A 22,643-nucleotide genomic window follows, 5' to 3' on the forward strand; every position below is an offset into this window, starting at 1 on the left:
CAGATAAGAAGCAGATTTACGGATCAAAATGAACTGCATCAGACATGTTTTTGTCTTTGTCCCTGAGCGACACTGGTAACCAGAGAGTGTGTGTGTTTGTGCTTGTTTGTGTGGCTGACGAGCTGTTTACGTCACCAAACGGCAGCACAACAGAGACATCACAAGCTGAACATGGTTATGACGACGACCTCCTTGTTGGCAGGTACAATGGTAACCAGTTGATCCGAGTTCTCTCCTCTGTTCTGAGATGAGTTTGAATTTATGAAACGTCCAAGAATGAAAAACAGATGAGCAGACAGAAACCATGGGGTGGATCATTATGACAGCGTGTGCTGTTTATTCATTTCATGTGTTGTTCGCTCAGCTCTTTTATAAAGGCAACTTCATAGCTGGGTTCAAATGCTCTGTAAAAGCTGTTCAATCATGCGTCGTATATAACATATGTGGCCTTTTATTAAGGAACAAGGTTGTTAAATGACATCAGCCCATCAATTTGTATGTTTCCTTGGCTGATCTGAGTCAGATTTGCTTTCCTTGTTCGCCTTCTCAAACTGTTGCACGACCTTCCGCACAACCTGGGACATCACTTTCCCTCCCTGGAACTCTATCTTTTGCTCCCCAGGTTTGGAGGAATCGTCCACCGGCCGCGGACATGACTCCTCGGACTTCTCAGAGGGAGGTCTGGGCTGTCTGTGACTGAGCTCAGCGTCCCTCGGTGGCTCACGATGGCAGTGTCGAGGACTGAGAAGTGTGCGACGCTCAGCCATGACGCAGGCCTCCGGACTGGACGCGAATGTCGGCGTGTTGATTTTGATATCGTCCGGCTTCAGATGTGACTCATCGGCAAAGAATTTGGGCGAATATTTGAACGAATTTCCCGGATATGCCAAGGCGGAGTTGGTGACCAACAAGTTGTTGTGATATTTTCCCTTCATCATTCCCATGACCTCGTATCGGAAGCTGGAAATATCCTGCTTCAACTCCTGAAAGAGAAGAAAACACTGAGCAGATTCAGCTTTGCTTTCACGCATCATCAGCGGACCTTGAAGTTCTCCTCCGTCAACCCCTCGCCCTTCTTGGCGTCTTTGATCTTCGCAGCCACGTAGCGCTTCACCAGATTTTTCAGAACCTCCTAAAACCATCAATCAACACTTCAGAACATCAGACACTGATATGAAAGTCAGAAATCAGATTCAGTACCTGGTACCTGTGGTTCAGTTGGACATTTTCTGCAGCTTGTCTCTACAGGGGAGGAAATAAATTGTACAGTAAATAGATAAACTCAACCTGCATTTTTTCTTTTACACAACAAGGTTCTAACAAGGTCCACTAAACAGTCCTGCTTTGAAGATAGATCTGACTCAGAAGGGAACACATCTCCGGTGAAACCATCTGACCTTAGAAAAAAATCCAGGTGCATCAGAAACTATGTTCCTGTGACCATTTTCCAAAGGCCAACAACTGTGAGTGGCAGTGTGCCTCTTTGTCATCCTTGGTCCAACACTGTTTCTCCTCATCACGTGTCCACACCACCTCCACACCCTAAATTTCTCTCTGATTTTCACCTTTGATCTTGTCCTTTCTAGTCTCTGACTGGTTGACCTGGAAATTCATTCTTTGATCCAGTCGTTTTATCAAAATGATCGGATCAAAATAAAGCATCATTCAAACTCAGGTAATACATAAAACTGAAATAATTATTTCTTGTGCGGAGCAGTACCAACTGATCCACGAACCAGTACCGGTACCCAGCCCAGGGGTTGGGGACCACTGCCATATCTGACATAAGTTTCTCTTGAATGAATGAAGCATGTATGGATTTAGTTGCACTCATATTACCCCCAACGTTTCAAAAGTCGTGAGCCCCTTCCTTCTCGATCTGGTAAATACGTGCTGGTTGATCCACTTCATGAGGTAAATCACAGACTTGGGACTCGGGATGATATTGAACGGCGACGGTAAAGTCCCTCCCTCTTCGAAGTAGCTCATCCATAACTTTGTTCTGGCAAATTTCCACTCAATATCTGCATGATCCTGGGCAGAAGAAAAACAAAACCATTCCTTAGAGCAAGACATATCGAGGTGCTTTAGGAGCAAAATGGATTAGCTGCAGTACTTACCGCAATGTGCTGGTAGGAGTTGTTCATCATCGCGATGAGCATATTCAGCAACACCACAAGAGATATGACGTTGTATGTTCCGAACATGGTGGTTCCGACGAACTCGGTGAATTTGTGGTCTGGCTTCACATTGGTCACGTAGAGAGAAATCAGGCCAAATATGGACCAGAATAATGACTGCATGGTTTCGAAAAGCCTAAAAAAGAGAGAGCCATTAATCAGCGAAAGCATCGTGCGGAGAAAAACGGTGAATTATTCATCATGTTGATCAGAGAGCAGGTTTGGAAAAGTTACGTTGAGAATGCATTGTTTTGGTTGAGGCAGCGGATCCCCCAGCAATTGTCTTTGGGCTCGGTTTCGTAGTAGAAGTAGAGCTGGTTGAGGCCGTTGGCGAAGGCCAGCAGAACCAGACAGTAGATGAAGAGGAACTTGAGGATGTCCAGGAGCATGCGACCCAGCGAGATCTGAAGCGGGCCCAGGTGAGAGTTGGACGTGAACAGGCTAATGAGGCGCAAGGAGCTGAAGATATTGGCGATGGAGAACAAGGCCTCCGCCACCAGAGTGGGGTGCAGCATTTCCCAGGTGCATCTGGTGATGTGGACGCCGAACTGTCGAAGGTGCAACATCAGAACTCTGCAGTCATCCATTCACACATGCATGAAACAGTGAGAGAAATCAAACGCACCTTCACATGGGCAACAATCTTTAAAGAAATGGTGGCAAGATACAGTGAGTTCATGATAAAATCCATAATGTTCCACCAATCATCTAAGTAGTCTTCCAGGCCATTATCCCACATCTGCTTGATCTCAGTCCAAATGAAACCTTCAAAACAAGAATAAATAGTCGGTCATCTGCCTAACCCAAGCCGGTGTCTGATGTGTGCTGTCTGTACCAAGCACCCAGGGGAGGATCATCCACTCCACAGTGGTGGGCTCGGGGCCCTGAATGTCTTTGTTGCTTGTTATATGCTGTGATGCCAAGAAAAGCAGGAAGAGGAAGGTCAGGTAGGAAGCAGTGTGACAGATGAACTTGATGAACGGCTTACGGATGAATAAGCCAAAGTGGCTTTTAGGACAGATCAGATAAAAGATGGATAACAGAGGAAAGAGGAGTCCGATAAAGATGCAAGTGATGAGCTTTACAGCCCAGTGACGTCGCCGCCAGCCGGGGAACTCATCGTACCAGCGAGAGGCCAGCAGCTGCTGACAATTGGGCTGAGCCACAAACTGGAAATCAAGCAAAGACATACACATAAAGAGGTTAGAACAACACACCGTCTCATTTTCCAGTAAATATCTGGGTTAGTAGGTTACTAATGTCCACATACTGTGACACAATAGGTCCACATATGATCTCTTAGACCTAAAGTCTTTCTGGAAAGGGGTAGCGTATGTTTGAATTACCTCAAAGATGACAAGGTCCTGTCATAGTCAGTGACCTTTGACCTTCAATTTAGGATGCGGGTCCATAGTTTTAAGTCAAAATTCCGTGCACACAATTTGATTTTAAATCAACTTTTACTGTACAAAATGTCTCCTTCCAGTTAGCATGATGTCTGAGATTCTTCTTTCAGAGAGAATGTTTGGTTGCCTTCTTTCAGTGATCCTGTCCAGCTTTTGAACGGTGACCTCCTGGGTTGGATCAGCCTCAGGAATGAAACTAAAGAAACACCCACTGACAATCAACTAATAGCACGTAAAATAAACAAATGTGCTGGCGGGTGAAATGTCACCCAAAAACTAACCTATTTCTTTTGTAAACAGATCGATAAAACACTGCGCTGGCATGAAGCCTCCAGCTGCCAAAGACGACAAACGAATCGAGCAAATCACACGTTGAAGACGGACAGGAAATGTGGCTGGCCAAGATTTGCATTTCATTACATCTGAATCAAGGAAATGAATCCTAGGCCGATATTTCAAAATGTCACTCCTCCCTTTAGTGATCTGTTTGCAGAACACAGGCAATATAAGCATATAAGCATATAAGCAAAATCTGACGTTAATATCTGCAAAACAACCTGAAATTGTGGTCAAATAGATCCACTTTTTGATTCAGTATTAAGTTCCTTCACCTCATACCTTCACCCCAACACATGTGGACCCGAACCTTCTGCCCTTACCCTGCGAACCTCTCCACATGAGCTGTGCCGAGATGATAGACTCATGTCTATTCTTCAACTGTTGAAATACCGAGATGTTTTTTGTCTTCTTTTTTTTATGTACTGGAAATTAAAGATAAACCAGGTACGAAAGATACAGAAACGAACCAAAAAAATATTGGAAAATTGTTCTCATTTAAGTCCGAATACTGTGATGCTAAGAAAGAATGCAGAATTCTTTGGTATATAGCGGTCGATTCAAGAGAATGGAGGCGGTGATTTAACTGAAGAAATATGCAATGAGCCTTTCAAAAGTGTTGATGACATGTGAAGAACCTGCTGGTGGTCGACTCCAGCTAAACTAAACACTTAATGGCCAACAATGAGCACCACATCTGAAGTTCAAAACAAAGTAGCTTTCTATGCAGACGATGTCATATCCTCGCGTGGTATATCATTGGGATTTGATAAGAGAGGCCAAAAAATATGACAGTACTTTACTTACTGTAGAGTACTAACATTCTTAACCTGCTGGTTTAAATGCTTGAAACTTTCAGATCCTCGTGCAAATACTGAGAGTGTATGCCAGGGAAGTGACCGCCACTTACTCCGTCATTATCCCCAATTATCCAATTGTCTTGGGAATGTCTAAGAGGGCGGTGATAATGCGTTCGATCCAGAGCCTGCCTGGAAATTACATGCCGTTGTGGAGTCCCAACAGGACATTACCAGCCATCACTGACCGCTTACAGCTCATCTGTGTCCCCAGCTTACTTACTAACGCATCAATCTGCTTCCACTGATGTTTTCCATGCCTGCTCTTTTTGTCTTTGATCAATATTCTTGAAGAGGTAAAGTGCTCTCTTCTATGGAAAAAGTGTGACACTTCAAGACAGTCACCCATGCTTTACCCAACATGAAATAACAAGGTGGCACAGTCACTCTCATATGTATCTCACCTCCTTCTGTTCATATTTGATGGCCAGCTTCAGCCGAGCAAGATCACTGGTGTTCTCTTCCAGCATGTGGTTGCTGTTGTCACTGTAGTTCAGAATAGTCTCCAGCTCCTTTGAACTTCGTGTCTGATCCAAAAGATTCTTGGCAAACCGCTTGCACGTATGGGACAGCTGCTCATACTCTGACTTGAATTCGTTCTCCACCGTGCTGAGTTCCTTCAGCTCCCAGCTCAGCTTGAAGGCAGTGAGGAAAGGATCCTCGCTGGAGAGGGCGATGAGCGATGGGCTGGCGAGGGCCTTGTAGATGTTCAGACGGGAGCGGGACTGGCGCAGACCGTCCACGTCAGAGCCGGAGACGCAGTCCAGGCAGTTGCAGCGCACAGCATGTGGCTGCGGGATGGAGACGCCGTGCTGCAGAAGCAGTTTAATGATCTCGTAGTTGTTAGTGTGGCCTGCCAGAATGATCGGCGTGATGTCTGGAGTGAAGTCTGAGAACTGTCTCTCCAGCAGGAAGGGGGGCACCTTGACAGGGAGCACAAAACAAGCCAAGAACTTTCAGTAAACTGTCTTCGAAATCCATTCGCTGACTTCGATGTCTGTTAGAAGTGCTCTAATTGTATGTTTCTGTGGTGCTTATTAGCAGCAAGACAACTGCTAATGGTTTGTGGTTCGGCCAGCGATCAAAGCATTTTTGTGGCTGAAGCTCAGCAGTCGCTTCCGTCTTATTAGAAGACAAAGTGCACTCTATCCAACTTTCAAAATACAGTCAAAGATGAAGCATCTATACACTCATGAAGGTATGAAAACAGAAGCTACACACTTTAACCAAAAACAAACACTGGCAAGATAGCAAGAAACCAATTTGGAGCTTATTATGGTCTGTTAATAGCAATAACTCTTTTTAATACAGCTCCTCCACACCCTTGCTAACTGGGGTGCCTTGAGGTACCTGGTTCTCCCCGCGTGGCTTCTTGTGGTTCAGCAGCAGCTCTACAGCTCCCACCACTTCCTTGCGAATGGCGTGCAAAAGGGCGTCGCCCACATGCACGTTAAAGCTAAGAAGCAGCTCCACGATCTCCAAGTTCTCATTCTCGATCGCGATGAGCAGAGCCGTGCGGCCCAAGGTATCGATGCAGTTGATGTTGATCCTGAAGTAGATCTCAGCATCTTCCAGGGCTTCTTTCACGGTGGCGTAGTCACCCTTCTCCACGGCGCCCAGGTAGGCCTTCTCCTGCACAGACAGCTCAGACTCTGCTCTAACTATGCGCAGAGGAATGCAGTCACTGAAAGAGGAGTCGTCAGCTTTCCCGTAGTACAACTGTGACATGATTCTTCAGACCTGGACAGAAAAGGGAAAAACAGTAGGGGAATAGGAGCAACATTGTGTTCAACAACAAAGCCATTAAGTTGCCCGGCAGGCCGTAGAAGCCAACTTGAACAAGGTTATAAAGTGAATAACAGGACAGTCGATCAGTACCACTTAGCTGTGGTTGTATCGCAGACAAGTCTGCCTCTAACTTCACTCTCCTTAGAAACCCCTCCTCAGAAGTATCATGTCTCCTTGGTGGGCTGCAGGACTCCATGTGAGAGAGTAAATGGTGAGCTTCTCTTGTGGCTCAGCGCCACCACAACATTTTCCTGTCCATCCATGTCTTGTGATCTCCTCAATCACGAGAGGAAGGACCTCATCTCCACCCCAGAAAAATGGTCTCAGGCTTCTGGGGCACTTCAGTTCTGGCTCTGACTTAGGGGTTGATGGCTGGCAAAAAATATATGTATCTTTCAAGCAAAGAAATCAAAGTCCAAAAAGCACCTGTTTGCCGCCTTCTCTTTCCAATCTGATTCAATTTTGTGATCTACACTCTATCACAGGCTGAATTTGAACCTGACCAAATTTTCTTGATGTTTTTTTTTTTTATGAAAACAATCTTGTGAAAACCACCGTGATACGGGGTTATTTAATTTGATCCCAAAAGCCAGCGCCTTTCACGGCGGCTCTTCTTTATTGATTCTTTTTAAAACTGTGTTTTTCATTTTGGCAAACCTCTATACTGAAACAGGTTTTGCTGGCACGATATTTAGTTTATCGATTACAATTGGACATATAACTGTGAAGAGTAACTGAACAGCTTTGAAGAATTCAAGATTGATTCATACGGTATGGAGCGTCTTAACTTAAACAACAAATGGACACCGAGAGTTGCGACATTGACTGAAGAGTGTTGCATGAACATGGAACTTGTCATTCGGATCTGTGACCTGACCAGGGTGTAACTGTCATGTCATGTCATAACTGTAGCACACAGCAAGCAAGCAGCAGAAAAGGAATGAAATGGCTCTAATTTAAAGTTATATGGTTCTTATTTATTTGTATCACACCTAATAACTGATGAGCATTTGAGGCAGAATTCAGTTTGTCATGTTGATTTAAATAAAAAATAAAAAACACATTTCAACATATATTATACCATAATATATATAAGACATGACATGTCAAGTCCATCAGTTAAGTCAAATGATAAAAGTCTTCTTTGCCATTCATGCATCAATATGAATATTGATCAGTCAGAATTGGAAATTAGCTTCCACTTTACCTTGCACTTGTTGCCTGTGTTGGTTCAGCGAGAAAGGCTGTGCGCGCTAACCTTCATCATGCCAGCGAAGTTTGTGCAGACGAGTCGACCAGCGATCATTTATCTCCCCAAAGAGAGCCCTGTCTCTGAGTGTGATGTGGTCATGTGGGTGGAGGAGGCGAGGAAACTGGACACAAACAAGCTTCTCTGATTCATCATCATCATCACCACTGCACCCTGTGAAGCCATGGTTTCGTCTTTCCTTCTTTATTCTAAGAAAGACCGGAACATCTCATCACTACTATCCTTTCACAAATTTGATGAAATAAACATGTTTTAAATGAGTGAACTAATTCACTTCAGCTCCATATCTTGCACTGAAATTGAAGGTGAACTAGCTCACCCATTGGTCAAACTAAACAGATGCGTGGGGAAAACTCAAACTGTCTGTCAAAAAAAAATAAGAGTGTGAACAGGGGGCTCGTGCACATCAAGACCTCTAGTGCTGCTCAAGCAAAAGCCCTTTCCTTGCATTAGAAAAGTGCCCTTTTTTGCTTGAGCACATTTTTACCTTTGCCAAGGAGTTCATGTTTTTGACAGCATTGGTTTGTCTGTCTGTATTCAAAATACTTTGAGAAGTTTTTCAGGAAATATCTGAAACAGAACAAAAGATTCAATTTTGAGAGTGATGTAGCTCACTTTATGTTGAAAGCTACTTTGTCATCGGATGACTGTTGTGCGGATGGACTGAAGCTGCTTGGCGGAGGTCTGTGCACTCTCAGTGTTTTCTCCTAGTTTCCTTCATTCAAAAATGTTTGAACCAACAACAACATTAGCAGCAGCAAAGACAACAATGACATCGACAAGGGGCAGAGGACGAAGAAGAATTCCATAAATTAGGTGTTCTTTTTTCTGGCTTGGGCACCTGGGCCCCAAAAAGCCTGTGCACGTGGGATCACTCCGCTGGTTCACCACCAAGTCCACGACATACACAAGAGGCACGTCTCTTCGACTCAAACAAAACATCTATGTTCCCATCTTCCATCGATTTCCCTTCAAGCGTTGAAGGCAGCCTGGTGAACAACAAAGCCAGTGGTATTCATGGTCACGCTATGAGCACAGCAAACTCTCAGCACAATAGTATTGACTTGAAGCTCGCATGGGGTGATGCCACTTCTGAGCTCCAAGGCGAGAAGGACTGCAGTATCATTGAGTGAGAAACATGTGTGTTATATTATATAAATGTATCAGACTACATTATGTGCTATACAGAGCATTTTGTTTTTAAAGAAAACATGGCGATAGCTGCCTCAGTGAACATCCTCTGTGCTTGTACCATCACAGACACATCAGTAAATGCAGAGTCACACTTGAGGACCTCAGAATTGTTCCGCTGTGGATCTCAAATCTCTCTCTCCGCCCTTCAGGCAGTTCCGAGGATCCAGCATCTAATTGTCTCCATTAACATTTCAGCATCTCTCCCGGAGCCAGACTTGTGAAATAGATTTTTTATTAAGCTATAAGTGAAGCTAATCGCCCAAGTAAGGAAGATAGACACCAGGAATCAGTCTGTCGCTGGTTAGGTCGGATCATTTGGTTGCTTGGAGACCGGGACCCTGAACCCGCCTGGGTGATGATGTGCTTACCAAAATGCACTTTTTAAATATGCAGGAGAGGGGCGGCGAGAATAATCATCCCTTGTCACTTGAAATGAGTTTGAAATTAAGGTATTTGTCGTTTATGTATTCGTAATCGTCATAAATGGTGCAAATATATTCATTAAATCTGCTGCATTGAATTTATTAACAGGCATAACAATCATCACATTCTGGCATCAAAACCGCATCACTGGGGAACATGGGAAAGCCACCAGAAAAAGCAAGTTATCTGGTGGGATGAGACTAAACTGTATCTTGTCAGCTCAAAAACAACTCCTGGCAAACAAAACAACAAGATCACCGGAGCCTCCAACCAAACGGTGGTGCTTTCTGCCAGCATCAGGGGAGTGGCAAGTCAGTAGGACGGAAATGACTAAACACTGAAAGTTAAATGTGTAAAATAAATATATATATATTTTAAATAAATGCTTTGAAATTCATTGGAAACTGTTTAAAATTACCATAAAACAGTAACAGTAAACTAATGTGGTCTGAATCTGAAGGCTTTTACCTTTAATAATTTGTTCTGACATTTTGATGGTATTTTTTAGTTGAGTAATGATGAAGAATTATTTAATTCAGCTCTAAACCATCGTAAATACTATGACATTTTTGTAACTGATGTATAACATGGCTTCATAACAGTCATGCTGCCTAGACTTTATTCAATATTTCTTCTTATACTCACTGAATAGGAGGGTTTGGTAACATTCCACCTGGAGTCCATCTTTTATCAAATGCTGTAGTTCAGACAATTTTATTGTGAGCTGAGCGCATTCATTTTTAACAGTGACAATGTCAGGATATATTGAGAATGGTAGTCGCTACCTATAGGGGTGGGATGTATTCAGTCAAACAGCAACCTCTGGTGGTCACTTCCAGTTTGATTTATTGATGCCTGAGGAGTGTTGAAACCACTTGAAAAAACCCCCAAAACTTTTAACAGATGTAGTTGCAAGGCATTTATAATGAAACTTTCTACGGAACTTAAAGATGTAATGCAAGTGGGCAATTAATCGAAGCACTTCGATTACACAAATTTGAACGATTTGTTTTTTTTTTTAATTCTTCATTCGATGCCTCTACATTGTACCTAGTTCATCCGACTCAACAATCGGAGCGAGTGGAATCTAGGCCAGTGTTTATCAATGTTCCTCTTTCTCGTACATTTCGGTTGTGTGGCCCAGTTTCCTGCTTTATCGCCGGTTTTCTTTACGAAAGAATGGCCGCTACTCGCAGCAGTGGCTAAGATTAATCTGTTTACTTCGCCAATTTCAGCAGAAATATACAACAGACAAACAGTAACTATACACAATGGGGACAAACTGCTGTGGTCTATTCATCAGAGGACACACGGATGTTGGTGTGAAAACATTCTTTTTCTCCTGCTAATCCTCATGATGGGGTCCAGGGATGTACCAGCTACACAGGGCAACTCGAAGCAAATATTCTAAAATGAGAAAAACAGTGACCAGTATTTGCTGGAAATATGTTATTTGATTATATATTTAGTTATTTTTTAATGGAATCATAAATATTGGAAGATCTTTTAATTAACTTAAAGAAAAAGTTTGTTTTTTATAAATTTATTATTATTTTTCCCAAGGTACATTTCATTTTTTTATTATGAGGAATTACTGATAAAATATGAGAATAACTCATAAAATGAATTCCAATTTAAAAAGAATATAGAGAATGGAAAATGAAAAAAACAGGCATTAAAATCTAGTGGTCATATTATGAATTATCAATGAATGGTGAAAAAAAGTATAATTTCATTAAAAGTGGGGGCCACATAAAAACAGGCGAGTGGACGCAGTTTGCCCACCTGCTCTGGACAGATGACTAGTTTCCGCAGGGCATATTATAGTTAACTTTGGGAGGAAAACAAGAGTTGCTTCAAGATGGTTTCAAACTCACAACCTGTTAGATGACTTGTGCTGAATTGTTTTCACTTTGACTGCATTTTCGGTTTGTCTCCAGTTATCATTTAAACTTCAGCTATTATCAAATCGAATGCACTAAAACACTGTTTTGCTTAAATTATGAACATTTGAAAATTTGACTTGCTAATTTGACTTTGCAGAAATGCAAATATAAAATCCAAATTGTAGTTACATGAAGAAATTCAACTGGTTTCAAATTGGAATCGGATGAAATGGCTCGTTCAGCATTCCATACTGCATCAATCTCTGTGCAAATCACGCGTGTGCGGCTGCAGATATGAAGCTTCACAACTATTAGATGAAGCCAGGTTCACTTCATCGTCTAAAAATAAACACTGATGCAATCACCCACGAGGAGCAGCAATTTTCACGTCAGACACTTTCAACGTGTCTGCATGTTAGAGGCATTTTAAAGCAGCGATATTTACGTTTCTCTGAGTTCTATATGACATGAAAGCAACCATCACAAATACAAAGTCTGCATCACTGAGAGGTCAGCGCACCGTCTACCAAAGTCTTTGTGGATTTTCATCGTTCACCATCCAGTCAACTTCAGTTATGTAAGACTTAAATACAGATCTTTGGAAACACAAACAAAGAGAGTCAACTATAACTGCCAACCTGCAAACCTGATCTGTTAAAATGCCAAACGCACACCAGTGGTCTCCTTTGTGACCACCTGCGGTCATCTTCTGACTCTAACTGATGACGGTGGAGACTGGAGAATGTACCGTTTTCAAATATAGCATGCAGAACTGAGCTCTCATCAAGAATATAAGCTGAACTGGAGACTGTTTATTTGCTGGTTTGCTGGTGTTTTTGGCAGCTTTCACAGTTTGTAGAAGCAGCCACAAAGGTAACAGGTACAGGTAAAGGCATGACATTAGTTCCTGTGTCTCTATCTCAAGTGTGATGGTTCTCACATTTCATTTCAGCAGTGGGTTTTCTTGCATTCATTTTATTTATTTGCTTTGGTTTCAAGCATTTTATTTATTTTTTAATTGCTGAGAGGTGATTGGTCTTGTGTTCTTTGTTATGTTTGGTTATTTTTATTTAAATATTTACATTTGTAGTTTTGCTATTTTAAAATATTTAGATATATTTATAATATTGAGAATAATGGAGATCGAACAATATCAGAAAATTGTGACCATTTAGTAATTAATTTATTTTTGGCAGAATCATCTAGACTTCTGGAAACAATCAATCAAAAGTAAAATAAAGTTTTAAATTTAAAATCACCACGGCAATTTGTTTATGTGGTTTATCTATGGTTCATTGATCTATTGAATCGTGCATGGGGTCACGAAAAACGCCTTTTTATGTTCTGAGGAACACGAAAAAAAAAAGAATATTGCTCCAATTGCGGCTCATTCACTTGCTATAACACAACCCAAACACATATAGAGACTCTATAAAACACAGTCGAAAATTTGATTCATTCGTTTTATTATAATATGTTGTGGATCAATTCTAATATGTTTGTTTAACAACGCGCAGCAGTTTGTCGCAGTTCTTTGTTGATTACTATTACAGGATTTTACAGACTATTTTCTAAATGTAGTGAGTCGCAGCAACACATTTCAAGTGTGCATGTGGTTTGTTTTTCCCAACCTCATTACCACATGTGGAGGAACGATTCCACATGCTGTGAGTGGGTTGTGTTTGTCTGACTGGAGTGAGATTTCACAAAGTGACTTGCATCAGCGACACCTCGTCACCTGACAGAAATGAGCAAGAGTTTGTCATGTTGTGGTGCGGGTGCTTGTTATGCCCGTCGGCTGCGGGGATGTGTGTGTGCTGCTGGTGCGTGTTCTCCTGTGTGTGTTTATTGTCAGAAGTGCTGCGGGGTTAAAGGGGTTAAAAATCACCCCCATGTCGCCTAACTAGAACTCACATCCACCAGAACGCTTGAAAGTACCTTGTTGCAACAGTCGACCGGAACAGATGACAGCTGACTTCAGCGACTCGCACTAATGGAAAGATTAAGACAATTAAAGCTTGGCAGGGGGACGCGAAAATATTTGGAACATTCCCCAGAATATTGCAACAATAGACGCACACAACGCTGCGGTGAGTGTGGTGGCAAATGTCTTCATGTCAGAAATGATTTAATGCTCCACGCAAGACAAAATTTAATACCACAACAATAAGAGTTAAATAAGGTCTAAGACAAAGGGCTTTTTGTTTCTGCACATTTTTTTCCCTCGCTGCAGCAGCTCCATTGTATAGTCGCCCACTTTAGCGCAGATAATATTCAGCCCAGTCGAAAAACAATTGGGGGAAGGATAATCTGCGGTAAACAAAGACACTGCCAGAATAGATGATAAGTCAGAAACACATGAGACCGGAGTCCTTTTTTGATTAGAACATTTTTGGAAGTATAATTACTGCTCTCGACATCTTATCTTTAGCTGCTTATCCCTCACTGGGATGTAGTGATAACAATATCAGCAGGGAGACCCAAAGCTGCCTTTTGTGAGCCGCATTAGCAGGATTAAAATCACGTCACACCTGGTCTAAGTGTTTTTTGTTTTTTTTTAGACGTTGGACTGAAACCTAAAATCACCAATTCAAGGGCAAATGAGTGGTTTGGAGGGAAGAAACATGGCGTCTCACGCATTCACAAAGCGGACCTCATCTGTGACAACGACTTGTCTCCACTCGTACAAATGCTTTCCCTTTATTTCATTCACAGCATCAAATATTCAGTTCTGTCTTTGCCTGCGACACAATCACGTCTCATATCTGGCTCTCATTTCTCTGACTCTGATCAAGTAAAGCCTTGTTTCTCCCACCTTTTTACCCACAGGGTGGGCTCACACCTTAAGTGCCACTCGGCTTCGAGACTTGTCAACAGAGGAGCAGGTCTGCAGGGTATCTGGCGGCAATCAGACTAAATAACTCAGCCTCTGGCCCTGAGGCGACCACTCCTCGGCGGGACACGGGCAGTTTGGAGAAAAAAAATTGTTTTGGAAATACAGTTTTGGTATGGATGAATGTTGTGCCACTCGTAACAAAGCATCAACAGAGAAAAAGAAGCTTTATATGACAGTTGTGATCGTTGCACTGGTAGAGACCAGGTCTCAAACCCGATGGATCAGGGGCTGCCAGGGGACAGACAGGCTGCACCAGTGCCAGATTATGACCAAGATCACAAAGATAGCACATTGGCTTCCAATAGTACTACATGCCATCACCACACTGCACTGGAATTCTGTTTATAAGGTTGCTTTTGTACGGATGCTATTTGATCATGTGATACCAATGGCAGTGTTTTGATGATATTGTTGGCATTTGAGTGATTTGGTGGTTTTGCTCCATAAATAAAATAATAAATATATCAATAAAAAACATAAATAAAAACAAATATCTTGCTTTCAAGGATGATGAAAATCAAATTGAGTTAGATGACCATATCTCCTGTAAAGACTTCATTGCACAAAAAAAATGAATTATGGTAACAGAAACTGAAAAGAGCCACAAGTAAAAATGGTAGCCACATCCAGTAAACTTGCAACAATATCAGAAATGTATCTGCACCTTCAATTTAAGGGGGGAAATCTGAGGGCTGCAAATGGCCCACGGCCTACAAGTAACTCCTGGTTTAGACACTCAGACAGGAGAGTAAGAAGAGACCGGTGAGAAGATACTGTGGTTGTCATTTTTGGAAAGAAATGAGTAGATCACAGGGACAGCTCATGAGGAGAGGTTTGAGACAAAGTTTGGGAGGCCAGATGGTTGAAGACGGATGAAGAAGGTTGGAGATGGACGAACAGGAAGATGTTCGTGATGAATGAGGACATGAAGAGGATGGGTGTAAATAGGAAGGATGCTCAAGATAGGTTGAGGAGGAGGTCCAGGTGTGGCCAACTGTCATGAGAAATGGGAAGGACAACAAAGAAGACACTGGCAAATAGGAGATAATCTCGTAAAGACATTCAATTACTGATAATAGACTAAGTGAAATCATAAATTGAATATTCAACAACTCCCAACAGATGTGAACCTCCAGTGCGATTCTTAATTCACACTTCTGTTGAAGTGCGCCCTGCATGAATTCCTTCAAGCATCTGCTGTGTTTGTCATTAGAACAAAACAAAAGAGCACCTAAAGAAATCTCACACTGGGTGATGAATCCTCACAAATCATGACAGCTTGGAAGCAACACGTGGCTTGCAAACCTGCTGCATATTACCCTTGAAACTCTGGCTCCTATCTCTTTAGCATCTAGTTTGGGGCACATCTACTGATAGCCAGTTATTAATAGAGCAGCCCTAACTTGATAGGTCAGCATTATCATGTTCTGGCTTGTAGTTGCCATGACACCAAGCTCCACCGTTGCCCGGAGGTCAAACTGGCTTGAATTAAAAAAAGGCCGATTCAACTTGATGGATTCCACTGCCGCCAACATTGGCTTCCCTAGAGAGGCAAGAGTTGGAGAAGATGGATTTAGCTGTCTGCCGCTCTGTGCAGCATTTCTATAGGCAATTTAATAGTATAGACGGATGCTTCAAAGGAAATAAAGCCATCGTTCCAGATTTACCCATCAAAAGTACCGCCCTTACTCAGACCCTGTGGACCAAAATAGCCCTCGTGGCATCAACCGGGGTTAGGGGCTTGAACACTGGAGGGAATTACCTCCAAGATAAATTCCTGTCACTTTGGCAACACAAGCGCAAACACAGAGCACATTTATCATGGTATGGTATTGCTTCTATTGGCATTAATGCAAAGCTCCAGCTGATGGCCCGGCTCACACATCGTAGAATACATTTAACTATCACAATATTTCATAGAGAAGTAGTTCTCAAGCTGAACACTGCTTGCACCTCATCATCCCCCATATCATACCGCCTTGATCGTGTCACATCCGAGAGCTCAAGGCGCCTCACATGATGTATATCTCTGGTAATACCGTTATTATAACAATGGTGTCAATGACAGCAGGGAATGTGCGCCTCCCATTGTTTCCCCTGGTTCTGTGCGTAGTAATAAAAGGCAGGGCTTTCAGCCGCCAGGAAAATTGAAGTTATCCGACGCTGGATATTTATGGATCAAAGGCAAACCTGCAGTCATTGTCCTGTGTAGGCTAGCATGCCGCTACCGTACGGCCATTCATAAAAGCTTATTTAACAGAGTCCTGGAAAACTGGGTCTTTTGGTTTTGTGACAGAAAAGTGGACACAATACAGAACTTTTATCAGACACTGGATAAAATACTTTGATTGGGATGGTGGCCCAAGAGGTTAACAAATGTTAGATTTCTGTTTTGGCAGCGTTGCTCTTTTCAAATTCTTCAAAAAGCAGTGAGAGGATCTACTGAGACATTTCAAAGGTCCCCTTTCACCTTTTTACAAACAACAATTCTGCCAGGAAATACAGCCAGAGACTCAAAAAACATCTAAATATAGAATCTTCCGAGCGCCAGCCGACTTTAACCGTAACCCCTAACAACAATGGACAGACAACAGCCAACTCAGACTTCTCCAGGACTCTCAGCATGTCATATCTGGGATGTCAGGTAAGGACAAAAACCCTTTGTCTCACTTTGGGATTTCATTTCAGCAGCACCTCAAGGACACATGCAGTGTTTCATCTGTGTGTTTAAAGCCCCAAATCCTCAGCTCCCATCACAGGCAAGTAAGGCTGCCCCAACTAGGAGGAAAGACATGGCTGTGATTCATATACTGTCTCAGTAAAATAAATATCTTGCCACCCGTTTTTTAATTTGAGTTACACTTTAAGTGGTGGAAAAGTCCAGCTTGACAAAGCAAAGGAAAGTCTTAAATTGAATCAAACCACTCAGCTTTATTTTTGGCTTCCTGTTTTTAAGTGCAAAGGTTAATCTCTCGAGCTTTGCCTTCCTGAGTTGGCTCTAACTGAAGGATAAAAATATTGATTTTCATCTTTCGGTGTGCTAGAAAATATCCAAAGGGCTCGACTGTACAGCATCTTAAGTAATAACCCAGACTACCTCAACTGACTTCCTGATGGACACCAAAGCTTTTACACAAGCCTCCAGCCGCTCATTCCGACTTTCAGGGTGATGTTTGTCACTCTTTCATTAAATTACTATCAATTCATTGTGGAGTTGGATAAGATTTATTTCTTTTAATTTAGATTGGATAAGACGCTTTTTGCTTGTCTCAGTGGTAAAACGATGTTTCATTACGCCTGTGCATGAGACAGAAGTAAAGGAGCAGCGAAAACAAACCACACAAACTCAGTCGATTGCACTTCACAAACTAAATTGAAATTTGCAGGTAAATAGACTTTTACAATTGGAGGCTTAACTCCAAACCTCACTTCTTTAAAGACGGTCCTCTCCATCAAGGTCGGCCATGTTTAATACATTTTAAATAAATGTGAGGTGACGGGATATCATCAAACCTGCCTCAAAACAAACCTGGCAGCTGGGATATTGGCCAATTCCCTCTTGCACCAATGCCTGTCAGAAATCTTAATTCATCATCTTTTTCATTTTCTCTCTATAACTGGGAGCTGTCCAGGCCTTGGGGGGGTTTGCCTTTGCAGTTTACTGGGCGACACTTATAATTGCTCCATGTCAACAGAGCAGCTATGATGTTTATTATGGCTGTAACTGTGTAGCAATTTCAACACATGCCACCTGTGAGATGGGTCATTAAAGCAAGCCTATTGGAATGTGTAGATACATTAGTCGCACCCGAGCGTTCCAACCAGGAATGGAAAAACATCTGAAAGGAGATCAGACGGGACTTGGTGCAGTTGAAATAGATCTCTGCCAGACGAGATAAAGCTCAGGAGATGTTTCACACAGTAGCATAGAGGCATGTGTGCACATCATCACACTGCAGGAGTCAAACGGCCAGAACAACTGCGCGCAAATAACGAGGTTATTCTGTATTAAAAATGGATCTGAATCACAGGCTCATCATGAATAAAACAAACCTGCACTGAGAGCAAAGGATAAAAATGATGCAAAGAGGACATGAAAATCTGACCAGCAGGGCACTATATTTTTCATTAGGTGAGGGGATAGTTTTCTTATTTATGTTATTCACACAGTTCAGAAAACATCTCTACACTCATGAGACTTCTATGAATTATTCAAACATAATCATAAATTATTCTATTGTAATGGTGAATCATGATACATGGCATCAGAGTACACGAGGGGTCCAAAAAAGATTTTTTGAGTAAGACAAAAAATTATTTTTTTACTTTGCTCATGAACTGTATTTTAATTTTCTGACACTGTCTTGGTGCAAGACCGGTCCAAGCAGTGAAGAATGGAGCTACGGTTGCTACAGTTGCATTACAGTTTGATCAGTGTCTTGGCAGTAACAGTGAAAGGGAAGCTTCACTGAACCGCAGTGGTCACTAATGTGATGTGTGCTACAGAGGAAGCTGAGGGAGAAGAGTCAGAGATGAAGATACAGAGGCTGTCTTAGTTTGGAGTCAAGCTAGAGAGGACAGATGGTTTGGATAGGAAAGGAGGGACAGCAATGGGCCAAGACTGTTGGAGAGAGAAGAAGGTGAAAACAACCAATGAGGTTTACGGTGACTGCCGTGGATAGGCGTGTCTGGGGAGGACTATCCAGGTATAAGTGGAGGCTGACTGGAAAAGCAGACAGAAGATGAAGAACAGTTGAAAGAGCTTCAACATTTACAAGTGGGTTTTACTTTCATAAGATGCAGATGATGCACGTGTCCTTCTTAATTCCATAAAATGTGGTCTGTTTCAATATAACAAACAGTATATCATGAATAAGGATGGTCTATTAATAAACCATTCAACCACCAGTTAAACACTTCAAACTTCGACTCAGGGGACAAATCCAGTCCCGCCAAAAGACCTTTCACACCAGCACGGTTCCGGTACTGGAACTATTCTCTGCTCTCTCAGTAAACAACATGGCAGGTTGCACTGACATCCTCTTGCTTGAGTGAAACTATTTGTTTTCATCCAACAATTAAACAACTTTTTGTGATGACAAGACATCGAAGACGATTACGTTAAACGCATATTTCGCAGGCGTGTCCTGCTACGATGCCCAACACCAATGTCAGGGTACACAATCTCAAACCAACCTTTCAGGTTCCAAAACCATTTTTTACCCCTCGGAACATGGAGATCAGTTGCCAACCCATCAGTGTTCAAGTGCTTGATGGGGCGTCGAATCATTACTTGGTGCAGATTAAAATCAAATTAAAGCAACATATTAACAACGCTTGACAAAAAGTATCTTACATGTGTGGTGCTGCTCTCCGGATCCATTTCATTATTTTGTGCTCAGTTATAGCTTTTGACCACTCATGCGCATTAGAATTCAGTTTTTCAGGACTTTAGCTACATAAAAGCAAAGAAAAATCTAAAGAGAAATGAGCCAGAGCTTCAAATGTGCTTGCTCACACCAAAACCCTTGCAATTTTGCACTTCCCTGATCATCCGCCGGCTGAGCAGCACCATGAATTCAGCCTTTTAACTTCACTGCACACTACAATTCCACCAAATCTGCTTTAAAGCTTCCGTCCACAGTTGCACAGTTTTCCAGTAATGTGGTGCTTTGGTTTTAATGTAGCACAGAGCTTCCAACCTCAGTGTCCTAGTGGTTTGTGAGCCTGAACTGAGTCTGAGATCAGCACACAGATGCCTTTTATCTGCTCCCAAGGCTTGCTAAAAAGGAAAGGTGACAGGGCTTCAGCAGTGAGAACAACTAAGTTATGGCAGAGGCTCCTGGTTGAAATTGGGTCAGCAGATACGCTGTCCTCCTGCTTCTGTGCTTGAGATCCACTTGTGTTTTTGTAATCTGACTGAAGGTGTTTATTCGATCGTCTTTATCAATAGTAAAAATGTAATAATGAAGTTTATTTAAAAAAATGTTTCATAGGAGTCTTGGAAATTCCCGACTCTATTTGGACAGTTTCCTGTTCAGCTCACACTCTCCTGAAACAAATGGGATCAATAGTACTTCCCTCCCTGTGTAGTGGTACTCGAAATGAGTAGACACTTTCATGATAATTGCGATCTTGACTCTGAAGTTTTGAACCAAATCTGTGAGGCTGTCCTCGAATCTAATCAAGCCTGATTCCAATGGCCTCGGTGAGACGCCACATCATGACCGGGCTTGTCAAGGGGAGAATGTTCTTCGGCTTCAGGGGGGAAAAGTGCCTGACACGTGGTCGACATGCGTGATGAGACGGTGAGCTGACCCATTTCCAGTCGGGTCATCGACTGCCGGCTGCTGATGGAAGACAAGATTGTGAAGGTTTGTGTGATGAACAGGATTCGAGGTACAGAAAACTGCACTTCTCCGAAGCAAGATTTTATTTCATAAATAAGATAACATTTCACTCATCCAACCTATTCCGCTCGTGTTGCAATGGAAAAAGTGGCAGGTATCAAAAATGTACGCAGAGCTACAAATTGTAGCCCAATTCAATTCCCATCATGCAACATAGAGCAAAATAAATAACACAACACAAAAGTGTGTTAAGAACTTGACACAGAGCCTTTCACAAACAATACACACCAAATTTGCAGAATAGACCAGGTCATATTATTCATACATTGGTGAGAATTTGAAAGATGAGCCTGAAGACTTAATGGTCAAAAACTCACCCATTTTTCAAAGGTATGTACTTCAAAATGAAGTACCTATTAGATGTCACTGTATTTGTATTACCTACGCATCTACACTGAATACATTTAAGTGAAATTAGATACAAATTTCAAATAGAAAAATAGAAAGAAAAATATGGACTGCAAGCCAGTCCCTCAAATAGGCAAAGTAAGCAGATGTCTAGGGCAACGCAAAGGCCTCACGCAAGCACAAGCATCGGAACTATAAAAATAGGACACAGTGGTAACAGTGAAGAAAATGGACCACCATCACAAAATAATGTGATATTTATCATGTTTGATAAATATTTATGAACATGATATTCAGTATTAATGGTTTTAAATGTGTATTTGAAATATAAAAGTGAGAGTGACTTGCTTAGTTATCATGCTGAACAGTTGTTTGTTTCTTAAACATCTTACACCCCACCAGAATGATAATTGTTCATGTTGAATTCATCTGCACAGCGATAACAGGTGGTGCAATTTTCAGCAATAAAAAATGAGATCCAGCCGACACACATTTAATAACACAACCGGGGATAAAATATCAAGCGTTTTTACAGAAAGCTTTTTCCTTTTTGCGCTCTATCAAATAGTAATTCAGCAGGATCTCGTCCAGGTTTTAAGCAATTTGCACAAACACACTCTGACAAGAGTTGTGGAGAAGCAGCACTCAGCAGGGGGGCAGCAGAACACAGAGGAGCCCTCCTCCATCTCAGGATCTGATGCTACCTGACAACTAATATTAGCCAGGTAGAGTCAGGATGACAAGGCTTCACTCAATAACAGAGACACAGCCGCAGCAAAAGAAGCTACTTCGGGACAAGTGTGGAGTGAATCGTGCCTTCATTTCAGTCTGCTTGATTTTACAGATAAAACATGGGCTGGGTGAAAACTAGTTGTACACCTGAAATACACTGCATATTATCGACTTATTTTTAATTAGCTACAATTAAGCCATAGTCCTCAAAATGACTGGTGGCATTAGCAACACATTAGCATGTATGTACTTCAACATATAACATATAATAAGGTGTGACTCACCTTTGCTACACGCCTTGCTCTTTTTACACCGCTTCAGTCTTCTTGTCTCTTGAATTAAATCCATTAGGGGGCAAGTTTAATCTCCAAAACACCAGTAAATTGAATTTTATCCTGCAACGTAGCTCACTTAGCCGTTAGCATAGCTGGCTCGTGAGATAATCTTGTTTAAAAGAAACGAAAGAAACGAAAAACAGGGGGGGTTGTGATCAAAAATGTAATTTTGGAGACCGATTTAAATGACATTATTGAATACGGAAATCAAGCGATGCAGAATCTGATCTGTGTTGGTTATTTAGCAGTAAGAAATAGAAAAATTTAGAACTCAAATTTAGACAACACTATGCAAAAGTAGCCAAAAGAGGGAGACAAAGCTATTCTACAGTTTGTGACAAACGGACGCTGCTCGACAGGATTCACATTAACACAAAGTAAATATAGACGTTTGCGTTCATAATAAATTATTATTATTATTATTTTATTAGTCCCTAACGAATATTGCACAATGTTTTATAAGACATTTATTGGATTTAATTTAAATCTGTAATTGTATTTCATGATGTATGATGCTCTATATTTGTCGATTTCTTCACTTCTTTATTTTTTACTCGTGTAAATGTAATTTGACGTAAAAAA

The 22,643-nt window shown here is 41.8% G+C and overlaps 1 protein-coding gene across 1 annotated transcript; it reads right to left on the reverse strand.

Moving 5' to 3' along the window:
* Positions 1 to 416: 416 nt before the first annotated feature.
* trpc4b (transient receptor potential cation channel, subfamily C, member 4b) lies at positions 417 to 22,549 on the reverse strand. The gene is made up of 12 exons (XM_053873682.1): positions 22,011 to 22,549; positions 7,775 to 7,940; positions 6,130 to 6,939; positions 5,184 to 5,702; positions 3,016 to 3,349; positions 2,806 to 2,945; positions 2,415 to 2,728; positions 2,121 to 2,316; positions 1,840 to 2,034; positions 1,201 to 1,242; positions 1,043 to 1,132; positions 417 to 983 (listed from the first exon to the last, which is right to left on the reverse strand). Exons 3-12 carry the CDS (start codon positions 6,505 to 6,507, stop codon positions 489 to 491), a joined length of 2,703 nt encoding a protein of 900 aa, XP_053729657.1. The 5' UTR covers positions 6,508 to 6,939; positions 7,775 to 7,940; positions 22,011 to 22,549; the 3' UTR covers positions 417 to 488.
* Between the last annotated feature and the right edge of the window lie 94 nt (positions 22,550 to 22,643).

This window comes from Synchiropus splendidus, chromosome 8 (genome assembly GCF_027744825.2).
Source record: "Synchiropus splendidus isolate RoL2022-P1 chromosome 8, RoL_Sspl_1.0, whole genome shotgun sequence".
In the NCBI taxonomy this organism is placed as follows: Eukaryota; Metazoa; Chordata; class Actinopteri; order Syngnathiformes; family Callionymidae; genus Synchiropus; species Synchiropus splendidus.